The 18,446-nt window shown below is 41.2% G+C and overlaps 1 protein-coding gene across 1 annotated transcript in view; it reads right to left on the minus strand.

Moving 5' to 3' along the window:
- Nucleotides 1–759: 759 nt before the first annotated feature.
- Nucleotides 760–18,446, minus strand: part of ZDHHC9 (zinc finger DHHC-type palmitoyltransferase 9) — a 30,247-nt gene continuing 12,560 nt past the window's right edge. Inside the window, exons 3-9 of the mRNA XM_059911135.1 lie at nt 14,795–14,953; nt 9,996–10,133; nt 9,012–9,060; nt 8,149–8,251; nt 6,625–6,728; nt 6,124–6,220; nt 760–2,318 (exon numbers count right to left, since the gene is read on the minus strand). Coding sequence (XP_059767118.1) covers nt 2,202–2,318; nt 6,124–6,220; nt 6,625–6,728; nt 8,149–8,251; nt 9,012–9,060; nt 9,996–10,133; nt 14,795–14,953 — 767 coding nt within the window. The 3' untranslated portion in view covers nt 760–2,201. The remainder of the gene's footprint in view (nt 2,319–6,123; nt 6,221–6,624; nt 6,729–8,148; nt 8,252–9,011; nt 9,061–9,995; nt 10,134–14,794; nt 14,954–18,446) is intronic.

Raw genomic sequence — 18,446 nt, forward strand, 5'->3', positions numbered from 1 at the left:
GTGGCAGGTTAACTGGAAAAACCTAATATCTTCCCAACTCTCCAGGCTTGGCCTTATTTTGAACTAACTAAAATCTAACTACAAGGACAAAACTGAGAGAGCCAGAAAAAGAATGAGAAAGTAGAGGCAGATAGGACAGGAATCTGAGTCAGTCAGAGTCCCAGTCTGTCTCTCTGTCTCTCTAAGGATTGCTAAACTCAAATCCTGCTACAAGAAAATAGGAAGACGTAGAGAAAAAGCTAGGAGCGGCCAAATTTCATTACTTCTGATTAACTGGGAAGAGCGAGACAAGAATTGGTAAGGAATCTTGATTACAGACCATTTAAAAAGAAATATACACCATCACTTGTAAAAGATCACTAACAAAATATTTCCAAGGGGAGGCCCTGAGGAGCCTGCTTTAATAACCAAGACTCATTTGCAATTAACAGCATCCATCTGCATAAAAACAATACCCTATTAAAGAACTTGTTCTCTTAATTTAATATAACCCCTGACCCTCCCAATCTTTCTAACACTGTTCATGGCCTTGAAAGGCCTCTTTTCATAGCCCAGAAGAAGGTAAACTTCAACCCAGAATGTAGTATAGGTCAATGGAGAGTTTGGGAGCTACCTCTCCAACCCAAGGGCCCCCTGGAAAATGGAAGTATGCGTAGTAACAGGCACCCCCTTCAACCCCCACCCCCACCCCACCCCCCAAAGATATTCACACCCCCACGGTGGTTCTTGAAATGGAAGGGGGAAGGAGGAGGCAGGCAGTTTGCATTAGACACAGTTTAATCGCCTTCAAATAGATTAAAAGTTCTGGTTTACGCTCCCCCCCCTCCCCGGAAGTCATCCAGACAGGACCCTGGCTTAGAAAAACACAGGTGCTCTAGGAAATATAGCCACATATAATACATAAATCTTCTTCCCTGAAATAGAGCAGGTCCTGAGTAGAGCTGACTGGGGGCCACAGCCCACCCCCAGGGTGAAGCGGCTCTGGGACTCTGCCGGTGGAAGTGCTGGAAGAGTGGGGCCTGGAGGAAGCCCCCGGTGTGGTTACCAAGCCCGAGGTGGGCCAAGGCCTTGGAGTGGGTCCCCCAGGAGGGCAGCAGTGCGGGGCTTTCCCTCCTCACTCAGCCGAGGCCTAATGGAAGTACTGGTTATCCTTTTTTTTCTTTTTTTTTTTCTTTTTTGAGGGGACATAGGGGGAGAGGAGAGGAGAGGAGAGCCTCTCTGTGCCTTAGTTTCCCCATTTGTGCATACAGGGCCTCTGCAGGCCTCACACAGGGAGTCTGAGGGGGTAGTGTTTAAGTGAGCACTCGGGCTTCCTCTGAGGAAAAGGAACCACCAAAGTGCAGACTTTTATTACTGCCGTTCCTGCTCCCAACGGGAACAAGAGTCAAAAGGAAAACAAATTAAAAGGGGCTAATGAGAGAGGAGGAGAGATGAGACAGAGAGTGCGAGGGGCCGTGCCGTTGGCATCTCATAAGTTCTTATTGAGAACAGCACAGGTATTAAAAAGTTTCTGGGTAGTCTACGAGAAATGTGAATTGTTATCTATACTGCAATTACTTACATATATCTCACTGGAAAAGAGTGGGGCTTGGGTGTTAGAGAGTGGACAGGGGACAAAGGAGAAGCTGCACGAATAAATACAACAAGTGGAAACTGCCTGCTCCATTCCTGAAAGGATTTGCTGGCAATGTTGGCACTTCGTAGCCAGGAGAATCTTTCAACCCCACTCTCCATCCCCCTCCATTCTGAAGGCCTCAAGAATCCAGTTAGAATTCCCTGGCCAGAGTTCTCTGTGACTGCCCCTGGACTCATGACGTGCAGCAGCTTGAGAGGATTTGAGCCAGTCTCAAGAAACTTTACCCCAGAATTGGGCCAGTGACCCCAAGCAGGAGAGCTGGGATCTGGGAAGAGAGGGGAGTCCAAGGAGCCTCTGTGGCTGAGGCCATGGAAAACCAGTGCCAGGGCCCAAGGGACCCATTTGTCCAGTTACCAGAGGTGACTGACATCTTCTGCAACTGCTTGGAGTCCAGAAATTAAAAAAAGCTTGCAGCAAGAAAATGCCAGTTTACAACTGGGTGAATAAAGACCAAAGAAAAACAGTAATAGGAACAGCTTACTTGCTCTCTGTCTCAGGTTATCTTCTCCCATTAAATCTCTCACAGCCCTAATCATACACAACAAAAGTCTCTTCCATAGATAGGCTACTTCTCAGCTTCAGTGGCCTCCTGTGAGGGCTCTGGGGGCTCTGGGGGTGGCATCTCTTCAGGAGTGCTGGTGTCCTCCGGCATCTCATCGGAGCTTAGATGGTCTGTTGGAGCCTGAGAAGGAAAAGATATCAAATTCAATACAAAGCTCTCCCTCAAAATCCAAATGGAGGTAATCCATAGACACTGAACTCTTCCTCTGAACCCATCAACCACACTGATGCTACAGATACGCCACCACCAATACCAAACTCAGAACCAAGACTAGACTGTTGTCTTCTCAGCAGAAGGCAATTGAAGTTTATTTGAGTTCTATTCTTAACTGTCTGTTGTGGACAGATGTTTCTATTATTATGCATGATAATAATAAAAGGGACCACAAATAATTACACAGACCACCTTCCCTCCTTCACAACAGACTGTTATAAAATAGTTGTCTAACAAGGCCTGACACGGTGGTTCTCAATCTTCTTTCGGCCCTAACACATACCTCCCTAGAACAATGATTCTAAACCAAAGAGGGTGGGGTGGTAAAATCTTCAGATGGTATATCTGGTGTGAAAATGCCTCCTGAGTGATTCTAAAATACCACCCTTCCCCACATTCAACTGAGAATCACTAGCCTGTATTGTAATGATTTAAGATCAGACTCATCAGAAAAACAATATTCAAAATGATGATAATGATATATAAACATGAGTTTGCTGTACTTCAAAAAAGAAAATTAAAAATTTAAGAAAGGCAAAGTAGAGAACAATTATCTAACTTACAAATAGCATTCACCTAAGAGTAGGATTCGATTTCTTTTTTTTGGCCGCGCTGCGTGGCTTGTGAGATCTTAGTTCCCCAACCAGGGATTGAACCCCGGCCCATGGCAGGGAAAGTGCTAAGTCCTCACCACTGGACCGCCAGGGAATTCCAGGAGAATTTGATTTTAAAAGAAAGTTCAAGTCTACTAAAAATCTATTAGAACTAATAAAAAAAGTTTAGCAAGGTTTCAGGATACAGAATCAATATACAAAAAACCCAATTGTGTTTCTATATACTCCCAATGAGCAATCCGAAATAACTTCATTCATAATAACATCAAAAAGAAAAAAATGTTTATGAATAAGTGTAACAAAAGAAGTGTAAAACTTATACTCTGAAAACTACAAAACATTGTTGAAAGAAATTTAAAAAGACCTAAATAAATGAAAAGACAGTCCATGTGTTAATGGCTCAGGAGACTTACTTAATCTTGTTAGGATGATAATACTCCCCAAATTGATCTATAGATTCAATGCAATCCCCATCAAAATTCCACCTGGCATCGTTGCAGAAATTGACAAGCTGATTCTAGGATTCATATGGAAATACAAGGGACCACAGCCAAAACAACTGAATAAAGAATAAATTTGGAGGACTCACACTTCCTAATTTCAAAACTTACTACAATGCTACAGCAACCCAGACAGTGTGATACTGGAATTAAGAATAAACTTACTGGGGCTTCCCTGGTGGCACAGTGGTTAAGAATCCGCCTGCCAATGCAGGGGTCACGAGTTTGTGCCCTGGTCCGGGAAGATCCCACATGCCGCGGAGCAACTAAGCCCGTGCGCCACAACTACTGAAGCCTGCATGCCTAGAGTCCATGCTCCGCAGCAAGAGAGGCCACCACAATGAGAAGTCCTTGCACTGCAAGGAAGACTAGCCCCCGCTCACGGCAACTAGAGAAAGCCCGCGAGCAGCAACAAAGACCCAACTCAGCCAAAAATAAATAAATAAATACATTTAAAAAAAAAGAAAAAAGAAAAAAAAAAGAATAAATTTACTGATCAGTGGAATAGGACTGAGAGTCCAGAAACAAACTCTCATGTTTACGCTCAATTGATTTTTGACAACGGTGCCAAGACAATTCAACGGAGTAAGAATAATCTTCAACCAACTGTGCTGAGACAACTGGCTATCCACATGCAAAAGAAAGAATTTGGGGCTTCCCTGGTGGCGCAGTGGTTAAGAATCCGCCTGCCAATGCAGGGGACACGGGTTCGAGCCTTGGTCTGGGAAGATCCCACATGCTGCAGAGCAACGAAGCCCGTGCACCACAACTACTGAGCCTGCGCGCCTAGAGCCCGTGAGCCACAACTACTGAGCTCGTGTGCCACAATTACTGAAGCCCGTGCGCCTAGAGCCCGTGCTCTGCAACAAGAGAAGCCACCACAGTGAGAAGCCCACGCATCGCAATGGAGAGTAGCCCCTGCTCGCCACAACTGGAGAAAGCCCATGCACAGCAACGAAGGCCCAATGCAGCCAAAAATAAATTTTAAAAAAATTAATTAAAAAAAAGAAAGAATTTGAACCCTCTACCTCACACAATATATAAAACTTAACTCAAAATGGATCAAAGACCTAAATGTAAGAGCTAAAACTCTAAAACTCTTAGAAGAATCATTTCTCTGATAAGGGACTTACATACAGAATTAAGAACTCTTACAACTCAACAATAAAAAAACCCAAACAACCCAATTTAAAAATTGACAAAGGATCTGAATAGACACTTCTCCAAAGAAGATACAGAAATGGCCAATAAAATCATGAAAAGATGCTCGACATCATTATTCATCAGGGAGATGCAAATCAAGATTACAGTGAAATACGACTTCACACACACTAGGATGGATGGCTAGAATCAAACTGGTGGATGATAATAACAAGTGTTGCCCAGGATATGGAGAAATTGGAACTCTCATATGTGACTGGCGGGGATGAAAAATGGTACAGCCACTTTGGAAAACAGTACAGCAGTTCCTCAAAAGGTTAAACATAAAGTTACTATATGACCCAGCAATTTCAATTCCATGTACATAGCCAAGAGAAATGAAAACATATGTCTATGTAAAAACTTGCATACACATGTTCATTACAGCAGTATTCATAATAACCAAAAGGTGGAAACAACCTAAATGTCTATCAATTGATGAATGGATAAATAAAATGTAGTCTATCTATATAACAGAATATTATTCAGCCATATAAAGGAAAGAAGTACTGCTACATGCTACAACATAGATGAACCTTGAAAATACAAGGCTAAATGAAAGAAGCCAGTCACAAAAGACCACATATAATATGATTCTATTTATATGAAATGTACAGAAGAAGCCTACAGCAAAAGAAAGTAGATTAATAGTTCCCTGGGGATGGGGCTGAGGGAACTGGGGGGAAAGGGAGAGTGACTGCTAATGGGTACAGGGGTTTTTTGGGGGGCAATGAAAATGTTTCAAAATGGATTGTTGTGATGATAGCACAATTCTGTGAACATATTACAAACCAGTGAGTCCTACATTTTAAACAGGTATTTTATGGTATCTGAATTATATCTCAACAGAGCTATTACAAAAAAAAGAAAGTTCAACTAATAACTTTTTAGGAACATACTTTGTTAAAGCATATGTGATCAGTATAGCTGGGAGAGTTTCCACATCTGCATATTCCAGTGAGGAAGCCCCCTTCTACCAAGGTAACCACACCACTAACTCCAACCCACCCCCCTGACCCCTGTCATTGCTCCTATAGCATTTTATGCTTCCCTCATCAAGGCACTTTTCACTACACGGACTAATAACCTGATTTCTCTCGTCCCCACTAGACAATGAGCTCCATAAGAGCAGACGCATCGTGTGACTTGTTCACTGGTGTATCCCTAGCACCTAGCACATTGGCTGGCACAGAATGTTGAAGAAATGACTAGATCTTAATCTATGTCAAGGGCACAAAGATCTTAAGGCAATGTCAGGGCAGAAGCAGAGACAGGGAAGCTGGAGTGATTGGACACAAAATTGCCTAATTATATCTCTAAGGTGTAAATTTAGTCTACACCCTCTATCCCCGACGCAGTCTTAAAGTCTAAAAGCCTTAAAAAGTCAGGAACACTTACTGGGCTCTGAGGCAAGAGGCTGGTACTGGCCTCCTGAGTACTGGGAGGTCGACTTCCACTTTCCTCCAGTGGCAAAATACCCCTTCGATCCAGCACACTGAAGGAGACAGGAGAGTTAACAAAGCACTTTGCATCCACCTCTCCATCCACCCACCCCACTGAATCTTCCTGTGTGTGCTGGAAAATATAAACCTGCCCTTTGGCAGTCTAGTCTGATCCTAGCACACATCTCCTACCTTCCATTCACTTTTTCTTCCACAAACCAGGGAATACCACATTAACAAGGGAACAAATAGATAAAATAAGAATGAAAGGTTATCCCTTCAAAACAACCAGCCCATGGCCTATGGTCCATGTAGATATGGCACCAAGGGACAATCCCCGGGAAGACCTCTTTTGACACGAAGAGGCCATGTTCAGAAGAATGCATCAGACCAGGTGCCAGGATCAGGTCAAACTGCTTGTCCCAAGAGTTCCAGGATCTTGTAGTCCTCTGAGTACCTGGGGGGCAAAGGGCCACACAGCACTTCACAGCAGTTCTTCACAATATTGCCATGGCTATAGGGATTCTGGACACGATTCTTCCCTGTCCATGAGCCTTTGATCTGCAAGATAAAAGCCAAGGCTTACATTAAACATTATGTTGAAGAAATACATGCAGCACAGGAAGATGAAAAAGTTCTGGAGATGGATGGTGGTGATGGTTGCACAACAATGTGAATGTACTAATGCCACTGAACTGTAAACTTAAAAAATGGTTTAAGATGGTACATTTTAAGGACTTCCCTGGTGGTCCAGTGGTTAAGAATCCACCTGCCACTGCAGGGGACACGGGTTCGATCCCTGGTCCGGGAAGATCCCACATGCCGCGGAACAACTAAGCCCCTGCGCCACAGCTACTGAGCCCACGCGCCTAGAGCCCGTGCTCCGCAACAAGAGAAGCCACCACAATGAGAAGCCCACGCACTGCAACGAAGAGCAGCCCCCGCTCACCGCAACTAGAGAAAGGCCGTGCGCAGCAACGAAGACCCAGCACAGCCAAAAAAAAAAAAAAAAAAAAAAAGATGGTGCATTTTATGTGTCTTTTACCACAACAGAAAAAAAAAAAGAAATACATGCATACCCACGGAAAAATATTCACAATAGAGTAAAAAAGCAGATAGATACCTGAGCGTTATTATTTCCATTTAAAAATACATAATATATTCACATAAACAAACATGGGAACAAGTCTAGACAAGTCTAGAAGACTATAGATCATACCATTAACAATGGTGATGCCTAGGAGGTAAAATTACAGGGACTTATTTGCTATTTTTTGCTCATCTGTATTTCCTGATTTTCTACAATGAATATGGATTAATCGGTAACTTTTTGTTTTTAATTCATTAATTTATTTATTTTAGGCTATGTTGGGTCTTCGTTGCTGCGCGTGGGCTTTCTCTAGTTGCGGCGAGCGGGGGCCACTCTGGCGCAGTGCACGGGCTTCCCATTGCAGTGGCTTCTCTTGTTGCGGAGCACGGGCTCTAGGCGCGCGGGCTTCAGTAGGTGCGGCACGCAGGCTCAGTTGTTGTGGCGCACGGGCGTCGTTGCTCCGTGGCATGTGGGATCTTCCCAGACCAGGGCTCGAACCGGTGTCCCCTGCATTGGCAGGCGGATTCTTAACCACTGCGCCACCAGGGAAGTCCCAATCGGTAACTTTTTAAAAGCAAGGACTTATTCAATGCAACTGTCCCTCTCCATTCCAAACCCAGAGGTACCAGTTAGCTTTTAAGGACCTATGAACAGCTAAAGACCTTGTGCTCATCCAACCATTCAATCTCTTCTTCCTAATTCCCTACAGGCATTCAGCTCCAAACAAAGGAGTCTGCTTTTTCTTCTACACACCTGGTTTAACAATCTCCCACACCTGGCTTCTGCCTGCCTCAACCTCCCAGGCCCTGGAGACTCAGTTCTCCAGCAGGTAATTAGAGAATAGGCTTTTGGTAGAAGCACATGTAATGAGGAGAGGAAAAGTTGACTCACATCTTCATTGGTTGTCTGGTTGAGAGCCACAAGGAAAGTGTGGAATCCAGTCAGTCCCACGACGGACCAGAGTGTGAAGAAGCAAATGAGTACTTCTAGAACAGTGAGGTGTTGTTAAGGAATGTTGAAGAAGCCACACCAGGGGACTTGATGCCGCAGCCCATACTCATGACACCAGTCACACCATCTTTACCCCTTGGAACATGTATCACAAATATATATCCATACATAACAACGGGTGAATTCTAAACTTGCTGGCTATATCCCTCATGAAAGGTAAAGGACGCCTGTTTATTCACTACAAGTAGCTCCCTAACAGATCTAGTCTATTTAGGTGTTTGTCTGTTTATTCATCATTGGCTCTTCAAAGGGGACATTTAGGAGGGGTCCAAAGCTAAACAATGTTGGCCATCACTGCCAATGGAAAACACATCCAAAAATAAACTTTATTGGTGGGAAAGAAACCAGAATGTGATTTCTAGAAATCCCATCTGAATCTCCTTTTCAGAAATGTAACTGCTGTACAAAATAAGCCTTAGCTGTAACAGGAAGGTGGGACTCCTAGTAAGTGACACAAGAGGTCTATTGAGAGCAAAGTATAGCCCACTAGAGAAGGCAAGGCTGAGCCTGGGATCAGAAGGACTTGGGAGGGAGGCAGTGGAGACAAAGGTGAAGGAAAGAACTCCCTTTAAGCCCTGGCCATCCTCCATTCTAGTCACTACCACTAAGGCTACATTTAAAAATTTTAGACGTTGGCACTCTCTGATGTCTGAAAAATGAGATGGTGGAGAACTGCAGACAGAAAGCATGCTGAAAAGTAGTTTAAGAGGGCTTCACAGGGACATCCTGCCAGGGGAGGATATGTTCCAGGAGTTTCTTTCAATGTCTCCAGGAAGCCAATTTTCAAGGATTCTGTGAAATTGGGAGGAGGAGTAGAGAGAAAGATTAGTAACTTTAGTAAAAAATACACACATACCCTAGTGCCTACTCACTTTCTTCCCTCCCTACCCCTTGTTACAAGCTGGCAAGAGATAAGCCCTCTTTCAGGCAAGGGACTCACACCTCCAAGCTGGTACTCTCTTGACTAAAGGGTTCACCTTCTCAATACAGGACCCAACACTGGACTAGAGAGTCGGCCACAAACCAAGCATCTGGCTCCCCTCCCTTTTCCCTAGCCTCCAGCTATGGCCATGGAGGGGGATATTCATTCATAGATGAAAGAAATCAGAAATATCCAAGAAAAATCCTCTCTCTTCATCAATCCATATCTCTTCACTGTTCAAAATCCAGCTCAGGACTCATCTCTCCCCAGGAAGCTGCCTTGATTAAGACCACTCCTTTAACTCCGCGTCCCATCTGCCCTTGGGCTGTTTTATGTGTGTGTATGTGTGCACGTGGACACACACACACCACACAGGTGTATATTTTCTATCTTCCAAAGTAGACCATGAGCCACTAAAAGACATTTCTCTGGTATAACCCCTTCTACCACCTGACACAAGGGCAGGTCTTATGAGGCAAAAGAGGTGACACAGCCAAAAATACATCCCCAACCTTTGGGATCACCTCAGAAATGCCCAGTACTCTAGGTACAGACCAGTAATTATGGTGCTGGTCTCCAGCAGAGCGCCACTGAGAAGCCCAGCACACTGGTAAATCCTAACTGATGTGAGCTGAGGTTTGGAGCTCTGTTCAGGAGCGGATAGTAGTGCTCACTTTTAACTGGTCCTAAGGTGCCTTCGCAATGGTAAAGTCCCACCAGGATACGGAACCACTCCCCTAAGCTGTCCTCAAGCCTTCTCCCACCACCCACCCCTCCAGCAACATACACTGCCCTGTATACTCACTGAGGGCCACGTAGACGATGTTGAAGGCAAAGACATAGATCGTGAGGAGGGACAGAGAAAGGATGAAGAGGTAGAAGTAGCGGTAGTTCCTCTTTCCAACACAGTTCCCCACCCAGGGGCAGTGATGGTCGAAGCGTTCTGTGGGAGAAAGAGAGAGTCCAGTGCCAAAACCTCCAAAACTAAGCACAACCCTGCCATCCACTTAATACCTAAGTCCAAGACCCCTAGGATCGCTGCCTATTTCAACTGTAAAAAACACTGGTTTTGTATACACTGATGTGTATAAAATGGATGACTAATAAGAACCTGCTGTATAAAAAAATAAATAAAATAAAATTCAAATAAATAAATAAATAAAACCAAAAAAAACCTATTTCCTTCCAAAATAAATTTTAAAAAACACAAACAACACTGGTTTTTATTTTTCACTTTTCCACAATGTTTTCACAGCCATCTCATTTGATCCCCACAATCATCCTGGAAGTTGGGCAAAAGAAGATATTCTTTTCTCCATTTTACAGATGAGAAAACTGAGACACTGAGGGGTTAAGTGATCTGTCTCACTGTCAGTTAACAGCAGAGACCTTGCTTTTCCAAAGAAAAGTCTTAGTAAGTGTGTCTACTAAGCGCAGGAAGAATAAATAGGTGTAAATAGTCAAGGAAATTTTGAAAAATGAGTAGTGTGGTTTTTCTTAAACTCCAGTTAGTAAAAAAATTATAAACCTACATACCTGAAATGGTGTGGCATAGCTCAATGGAATGGAAATCACCCAGAAACAGAATATATAAAAATTTACTGTCTGAGAATGGTAGTGCTTCAAAACCAGTAGAGAAAGGAAGTATCATTCCATCAACAACTCAGAGACAATTGGTTACTTGATTGAAAATAAGGTTAGATCTTTTTCCCTCACACTATTTACCAAAATTAATTCCAGATGAATTAAAGAGTTAAATGTAAAAACAAAGTGAAACCTTAAAGTAACCATAAAGAATAGGTGAACATTTGTCTCCTGTATGGAGAAGGACTTTCTAAGCATAAAAGTAATGGAAGAAAACCACAGATGACAAAGAAAAATAGATTTGATTCCATACACTTTAAAAAATATTTCATATATGTTAAAAATACTATAAAGAAAATTAAAGAGGAAAAAAACCCCGAGAAAGTATGTGAATTTTGTAACTTAGTCTATGAAAAGTCCTTACAAATCAATAACAAAATACAAATACTCCTTCAAAAATAGTCAAAAAGCAAAACAGTTAATAAATACCATATAAACATATATTTAAACATTTTCAGATTCACTAACTCATCGCAATACTAATACAACAATAAGACACTTTTCTGCCTGTCAAAATAAGAATATAAAAAATAATATTCAGTGCTAGTGAGAACACGGTAAAATGTACACTCTAATATACTGTTTGTGGAAGTACAAATTGAGAGAACCTTTCTGGAAAGCAACTTGCCCGTATGTATCAAGAGCCTTAATAATGCTCACACCCCTTCGGCAGAATAAATCCATTTTTAATAATCTCTCATAAGGAAGTAGAGATGTGCACAGAAATTTAAGTTCAATACTTTTTTATTAAACTTTTTATTGTGGTAAAATATATAAAACGTACAATTTGCCATTTTAACCAATTTTAAGTGTAAAATTCACTGGCATTAATTACATTCACAATGCTGTACAACCATCACAACTACCTATTTCCAAAAATTTTCATCACCCCCAAACCACCGCTTGGATTGTCTCCATCTTTTGGCTATCGTGAACAGTGCTGATGTGAACACTGATGTACAAGTATGTTTGAATTCCTGTTTGCAATTATTTTTTGGTATTGTTATGGACAGAATTGTGTCCCCCCCTAAAATTCATATGTTGAAGCCCTAACCCCAGCGTGACTGTATTTGCAGATAGGGCCTCTAAGGAGGTAACTAAAGTTAAATGAGGTCATAAGGGTGGGGCCCTAATCCAAAACAACTGGTATCCTTATAAGAAGAAAAGGAAGAGATACCAGAAGTGCGCGAGCACAGAGAAAAGGCCATATGAGGACACGGCAAGAAGGTGGCCACCTGCAAGCCTCACCAGAAATCAACCCAGTCGGCACTGTGATTTTGGACTTCTAACCTCCAGCCCTGTGAGAAATTAAATTTCTGTTATTTAAGCTACTCAGTCTGTGGTATTTTGTTGGCAGCCCGAGCACACTGGGTAATACAGGTATTACCCAAGAGTGGAATTGCTGGGTCATATAATTCTATGTTAACTTTCTGAAGAACTGCCAAAATGCTCTCCACAGCAGCTGCACCATTTTACATTCCCACCAGCAATGTATGAAGGTTCCAATTTCGCCACATCCTTAAATTTAATATTTTTTTTTTAATTTAATAATTTTGATTGCAGTTTTATAATAATGAATAAAACAGGATCGTGAATAATATCTACTGATAGGAGACCACCTAAATAAACTAGAATATAGCCATATGATGGATTATGCAGTCATTAAAATAATATATTCAAAAAACATTTATTAAAGATGTAGAAAAATGCTCAGGATATAATGGTAAGTGACAAAGGCAGGACTAAAAACTCTAGTATGATCCAATTTCACAAACAAGAGAAAGACTAGAAGGAAATACAGCAAAATGGAGAGTGAGTTTGGGATTAAGTTTTATTAATACCTGTACTTCCCATATTTTCTACAATGAACATGTATTATTTTAATGAATGAAAAAAGCACAAAGAATAAAATACATCATTTTTAAGGCACAGTGAGCTGTGTACCAGTCAAAAAATAAGGCTGTAAAAACAGGTGCATCTCCTAGTTAAAGGGCTATATCTTTTCTGAAAAGGGAAGGAAGATAGCCTTACTTTAAGCAAACCTGCCATATAGAAAACACTGAAAAATGCAGATTTATACAGATATATTCAATATTTTTACCATCAATATATTATAAATCACACTTTTTTCTGATAATATTGATACAGGTAATACATGCTCATTGTAGAAAACTTGAAAATAATTTTTTTCTAATGAAGGAAACAAAATCCCTTATTACCCCACAACCTATAGATAATAGACAGTAAGCATTCTAGAGTACTTCCTTGCATAATTCTTTATACATACTTATATTTTTTTAAATGTGTAACTGAGATCACACTATAAATGTAGCCTATCTTCTATTTTTTAGCTTTTTAATTTATTTTAGCTTTTTTATTTCATTTAGCTTTCTGGTATGCGCTTTACCCATAGAAGTCCACTGTATGTTACGTCCCACAATTTATTTGACCACTTATCTACTGGTGGACAGTTAGTTTCTTTCCAATTTTTCATTACTATAATAATCTGGAGGTAAATATATCCATACCTAAATCTTTACCACATCCCTAATTATTTTCTTGGGATAGATCCCTAGAAAGCAAGTCACTGGCATCAAAGGGTTATACATGTTTTAAGGTTTTCATGAAGTTTATTAGGTTGCCTTCCAAAAAGTTTGTTCCAATTTATACTCCTACCAGTGTAGGACTAAGCGTTATCAGGTTTTCCTTGCTAAATTTCTAGGTTTAAAAAGATCTTGTTTTAATTTTTATTTTTTTGCTTTTTAGTAGAGATGAACCTTTTTTTCATGTTAACTAAGTAATTGCATTTCCTGTTTTATCTGCTGTCCACATTTCTACTGAAATGTTATTGCTTCTTTTTTAAAAAATCAATTTGCATGAGTTCTTTATGTTTAAGAATATTAATAAGGAGAGGGAATACTTTTTGAAAACCTTCACATCACACTTTCTTGAAATATCAAGTTTCCTGGCTCATTTAAAATGAGTTTCAATTTATAAAAATCCTATCTACATATAGCTTTTACCATATAAAGTAAGATGTATCTTCCCAACCTTAACCTAAAAAGAATTGGCTAATGAGAGGAAAGCAATGTACTCAGGCATGCTCCATGGCATATATAAAGAATGCTGGAAGTATGCCTATTGATAATATAAGGAATTACACATATCTGCCTATCAACAGACATAATTACTGCCTGTTTTTGATCTTTCCCAGGGCTCAGCATACACTAGGCAGTGATTACAACTAAGTCACACATATGCAGATAGAAGCACAGACCTCTGTATTATGCACACATACACCCCCCCACCCTTGCAGCAGAAGCAGAGAAAGAACAAATGAGGGTTTTGGAATCAGAGCTGTTCCAGCTTCATCTCATACTAATTTAATTATATGAACCTAACAAAGGTGCTTCATCTATTTCTTCATCTGTAAAATGGGGATAATACCTATCTTATGGGGTTCTTATGAGTCTTAAATGAGAGAAAGGGAAAGCACTTAGCACGTGCCTAGTATATATTAGGAATTCAATAAATGCTAGCAATTTTTTTCTTCCTGGGAATACCACTTCTCATTTAGCCCTTCCTTCCCCGATGCTGCCCTCCAGTGGACTAGGATTCTCCTCCCCCTATGTTAAGGTGGGTTCCACTTGAAACAGATCCAGTAGAAGAAAATCTAGATTTGAAAAACAGGTAAAGTTTATTTCTTTATTTACCAAAGAGGTTGTTTTTTTTTTTTAAACTAGAGGATATTTAAATTATGATTTGATCTACAGAAGTACAGTAGATTTACAATTGTTCGGAAGCTTGCTTCCCATCTAAAGTTTCTTAACTAAAAATCTAGCTTGTTTCCTATCTAAATCTATCTTCCCACCCCCACTGATTTTTCCTGAGAAAAATCACCCTGACCCTCTTCTTCAACTCAGCCTTTCCCCCAGGCAACGTCTCTTTGGTTTTACTCACCCACACAGTTGTCACAGATGCTGCAATGAGAGGCCCGGGGAGGCCGGAAGATCTTGCATGTATAACAGTATTTCAGCTTCACAATCTGGTTGTTTATCTGGAAATTCTTGATACGAGGGGGTGGTCGCTGGCCTTGGGGTACTGCACCATTGGTAGCTTCTGTAGATCAGTAAAGACAGTTAACACCACTGCTAGCCATTATTTGAGACCAAAAGTCTTACCACCTCTCCAAGAGCAATGGGAGTAATCAAACGTTCCCTAGGCCCACTGTCACCCCCAGGCTGGCATTTCCAGACTAGACTCTCAACATCACACAGTATCCTCCCCAAATTCCACTGAGTGCCATGCAATTATTTTGTGCACATGTAAAAAAGTGTTTCTTCAAGCTTTTTGGCTGATTACAAAGAAAAACATTCATAAAAGAAGAAATAAAAATGGCTAAAAAACATATGAAATGAAAACATACAACTTTACTGATAATCAAAGAAATAAAAATTAACATAAAGATACCATTTCCACCTTCTATATTAACAAGTATTAAAAAGAAGAACCTAGGGGCAGGACAGGAATAAAGACGCAGACATAGAGAATGGACTTGAGGACTTGGGGAGGTGGAAGGGTAAGCTGGGACGAAGTGAGAGAGTGGCATGGACATATATACACTACCAAATGTAAAAGAGATAGCTAGTGGGAAGCAGCCGCATAGCACAGGGAGATCAGCTCGGTGCTTTGTGACCACCTAGAGGGGTGGGATAGGGAGGATGGGAGGGAGACGCAAGAGGGAGGAGACATGGGGATGGATGTATATGTATAGCTGATTCACTTTGTTATAAAGCAGAAACTAACACACCATTGTAAAGCAATTACACTCCAATAGTGTTAAAAAAAAAAGAATAAAAATACCCAGTGTTGGCAAGGATGGGGAGAAGGTATTTTTATACATTACCAGTAAGCAATATGGCAGTGACTACCAAAATTTTAAATGTGTATACTTTTTTAAAAACTTAATTAATTTATTTATTTTTGGCTGAATTGGGTCTTCGTTGCTGCGCACAGGCTTTCTCTAGTGGTGGCAAGCGGAGGCCACTCTTCGTTGCAGTGTGTGGGCTTCTCATTGCGGTGGCCTCTCTTGTTGCGGAGCATGGGCTCTAGGTGCGCAGGTTTCGGTGGTTGTGGCACATGGGCTCAGTAGTTGTGGCTCGCGGGCTCTAAAGCGCAGGCTCAGTAGTTGTGGCACACGGGCTTAGGTGCTCCGCGGCATGTGGGATCTTCCCAGACCAGGGCTCGAACCCGTGTCCCCTGCATTGGCAGGCAGATCCTCAACCACTGCGCCACCAGGGAAGCCCTTAAATGTGTATACTTTTGACCCACCCGTTCTACTTCTAGGAACTTATCAAAATTACAAAGAGATGTACAAAAGATGGTAACACAGGATATTTGTCACAAAAGTCACTTTTAATAGTGAAAGACTGAAAATAACCTCAATATCATAATAGGAGGTTGGTTAAGTACATTATGATACATGCATGGGATGGAATATTATGCAGCCATTTCAAATGATGTACACATTTTAAATGATGACAGGAAAATATTCACAACATACTGAAAAATGAAAATGTACGCTAAAAAGAAGCATGTATAAAGGATTTTACCTTGCAAAAGTAAAATATATGCATGAAAAAAGACTGGTAATATTTAGAATCAGAAAAACAATTATCTAAAAATAAGAGTAATACATGCTTATTGTAAAAAATTTGGAAACAACAGAAAATATGAATAGAAGACAAAAAAATCACTGATGGTCTCTCAACTCAGGGATATTTATGCATTTTGGTATATTTCCTTCTACTCTTTTTTTTAAAATAAATTTTTACTTATTTATTTATTTATTTTTGGCTGCATTGGGTCTTCGTTGCTGCACGCGGGCTTTCTCTAGTTGCGGTGAGCGGGGGCTACTCCTCGTTGCGGTGTGTGGGCTGCTCATTGCAGTGGCCTCTCTTGTTGCAGAGCACGGGCTCTAGTCGCGTGGGCTTCAGTAGTTGTGGCTCGCGGGCTCTAGAGCGCAGGCTCAGTAGTTGTGGCGTACGGGCTTTGTTGCTCCACGGCACGTAGGATCTTCCCGGACCAGGGCTCGAACCCGTGTCCCCTGCATTGGCACCCGGATTCTTAACCACTGTGCCACCAGGGAAGTCCCTTTCCTTCTACTCTTAACAAATAAATAAACATTCATGATTTTTTAAATTTGAGATTATATTTTAGATACAATTTTATACCTTGTATTTTTCACTTAACGTTATACAGTAAGCATTTTTCCACGGTTGTTAATTTTTTTTCCGAAAACATCATTATTGGCAATACAGTGTTCTATCATATGCATGTACTGTAATTTATTTAACCAATTCATGTTATTGGGCATTTAAGTTGCCTCTGGTATTTTGCTATTTAAATGATGCTGCATGCAAAAACTTAAAACATTACAGACAAAGCTTAAGTCCCCTTTGATCTCCACCCTAATCCCAATCCCCTCCTCCCTTCCTCAAGAATATGTTCATGTGTTAAAATTAATTTCTAAAACATAAAGAAAAAAAGAAAAGCATGTTGAAGTCTGAGCAGTAATATATGAAGTTGCTGGCATTAAAATAGCTAGGAAAAAGAAAAAATGATGCATTAAAAATCCTTCTACAAGTATTTGTGTAAACCTCTGATTATTTCCTTTAGCTAATCCTGAGAGAAGTGAAATTACTGGCTCAAAGGGTATGAACCCTTAAAGCCCATATCACTTATTGCGAAACTGCTTCCGAGACAGATTGTATCAATTTGCACACCCGCCCATCTGCAGCATATGAGAGTGCCTGTCTCATTGCACCCTTGCTGTGCAGGATAATTCTAAAAACAGAATATTTTTTCAATTCACTTTGATTTTAAAAATATCTGCCATATGGAACTTTTTTCCTTTTTTTGCGGAGTGGGGTGGATGCTGTGAAATCAAACAATAACAGTGTGACACAAGTCTTAAAAGAATGGGGATAGCTATTCATTAGAGGATGATATAAGTACCAGCATGCCACCCTAACATTCCTCTGCATGTGCTTTACATGAGGGCACCTGGGAGAGAGTTCAAGGCTCTCCCTCCCCATGAGGCACGCTATGATGCAAGGGAACCAACCACATGCCTTCTTCTCTCCCCCACCCAGCCCCTACCCACAGCATACCCAGTACAGGGCTGAATGTAAGTTGACAAAAACTTGCTAACATAAACATACGTATGAACTCAAGAACGCACTCTACTATTGAGAGAAACATGCTAAATGCAGAGGTAACAACCTGACAGCTCAAGCCTGGGCCCTGGGCCCAGCAATCTGGCAAAACAGAGCTAACCTTGCTAACAGCCTGCTGTGAGAGGCAAGATCAAGTCAAGGCACTGCCTTGACCTTCAGTTTCTCTATACGTGATGGAAAGAGGACGACAAAAGACTAACCCAGAGAGAGAAAAGACTACACTCACAACTGTCCCTTCCTATCTTGCTCCTAATAACTAGTCCAGGTCTCCCCCAACTCCAGCTGCGCCAACACACCTCGTCTCTGTTTCCTTCCCACAGTTCCCACCCTCTCCCCACCCCTAAGTAGTCTGAGCTCAGATGTGCACAAATCTA

Source organism: Balaenoptera ricei, chromosome X (genome assembly GCF_028023285.1).
Source record: "Balaenoptera ricei isolate mBalRic1 chromosome X, mBalRic1.hap2, whole genome shotgun sequence".
Taxonomy (NCBI): Eukaryota; Metazoa; Chordata; class Mammalia; order Artiodactyla; family Balaenopteridae; genus Balaenoptera; species Balaenoptera ricei.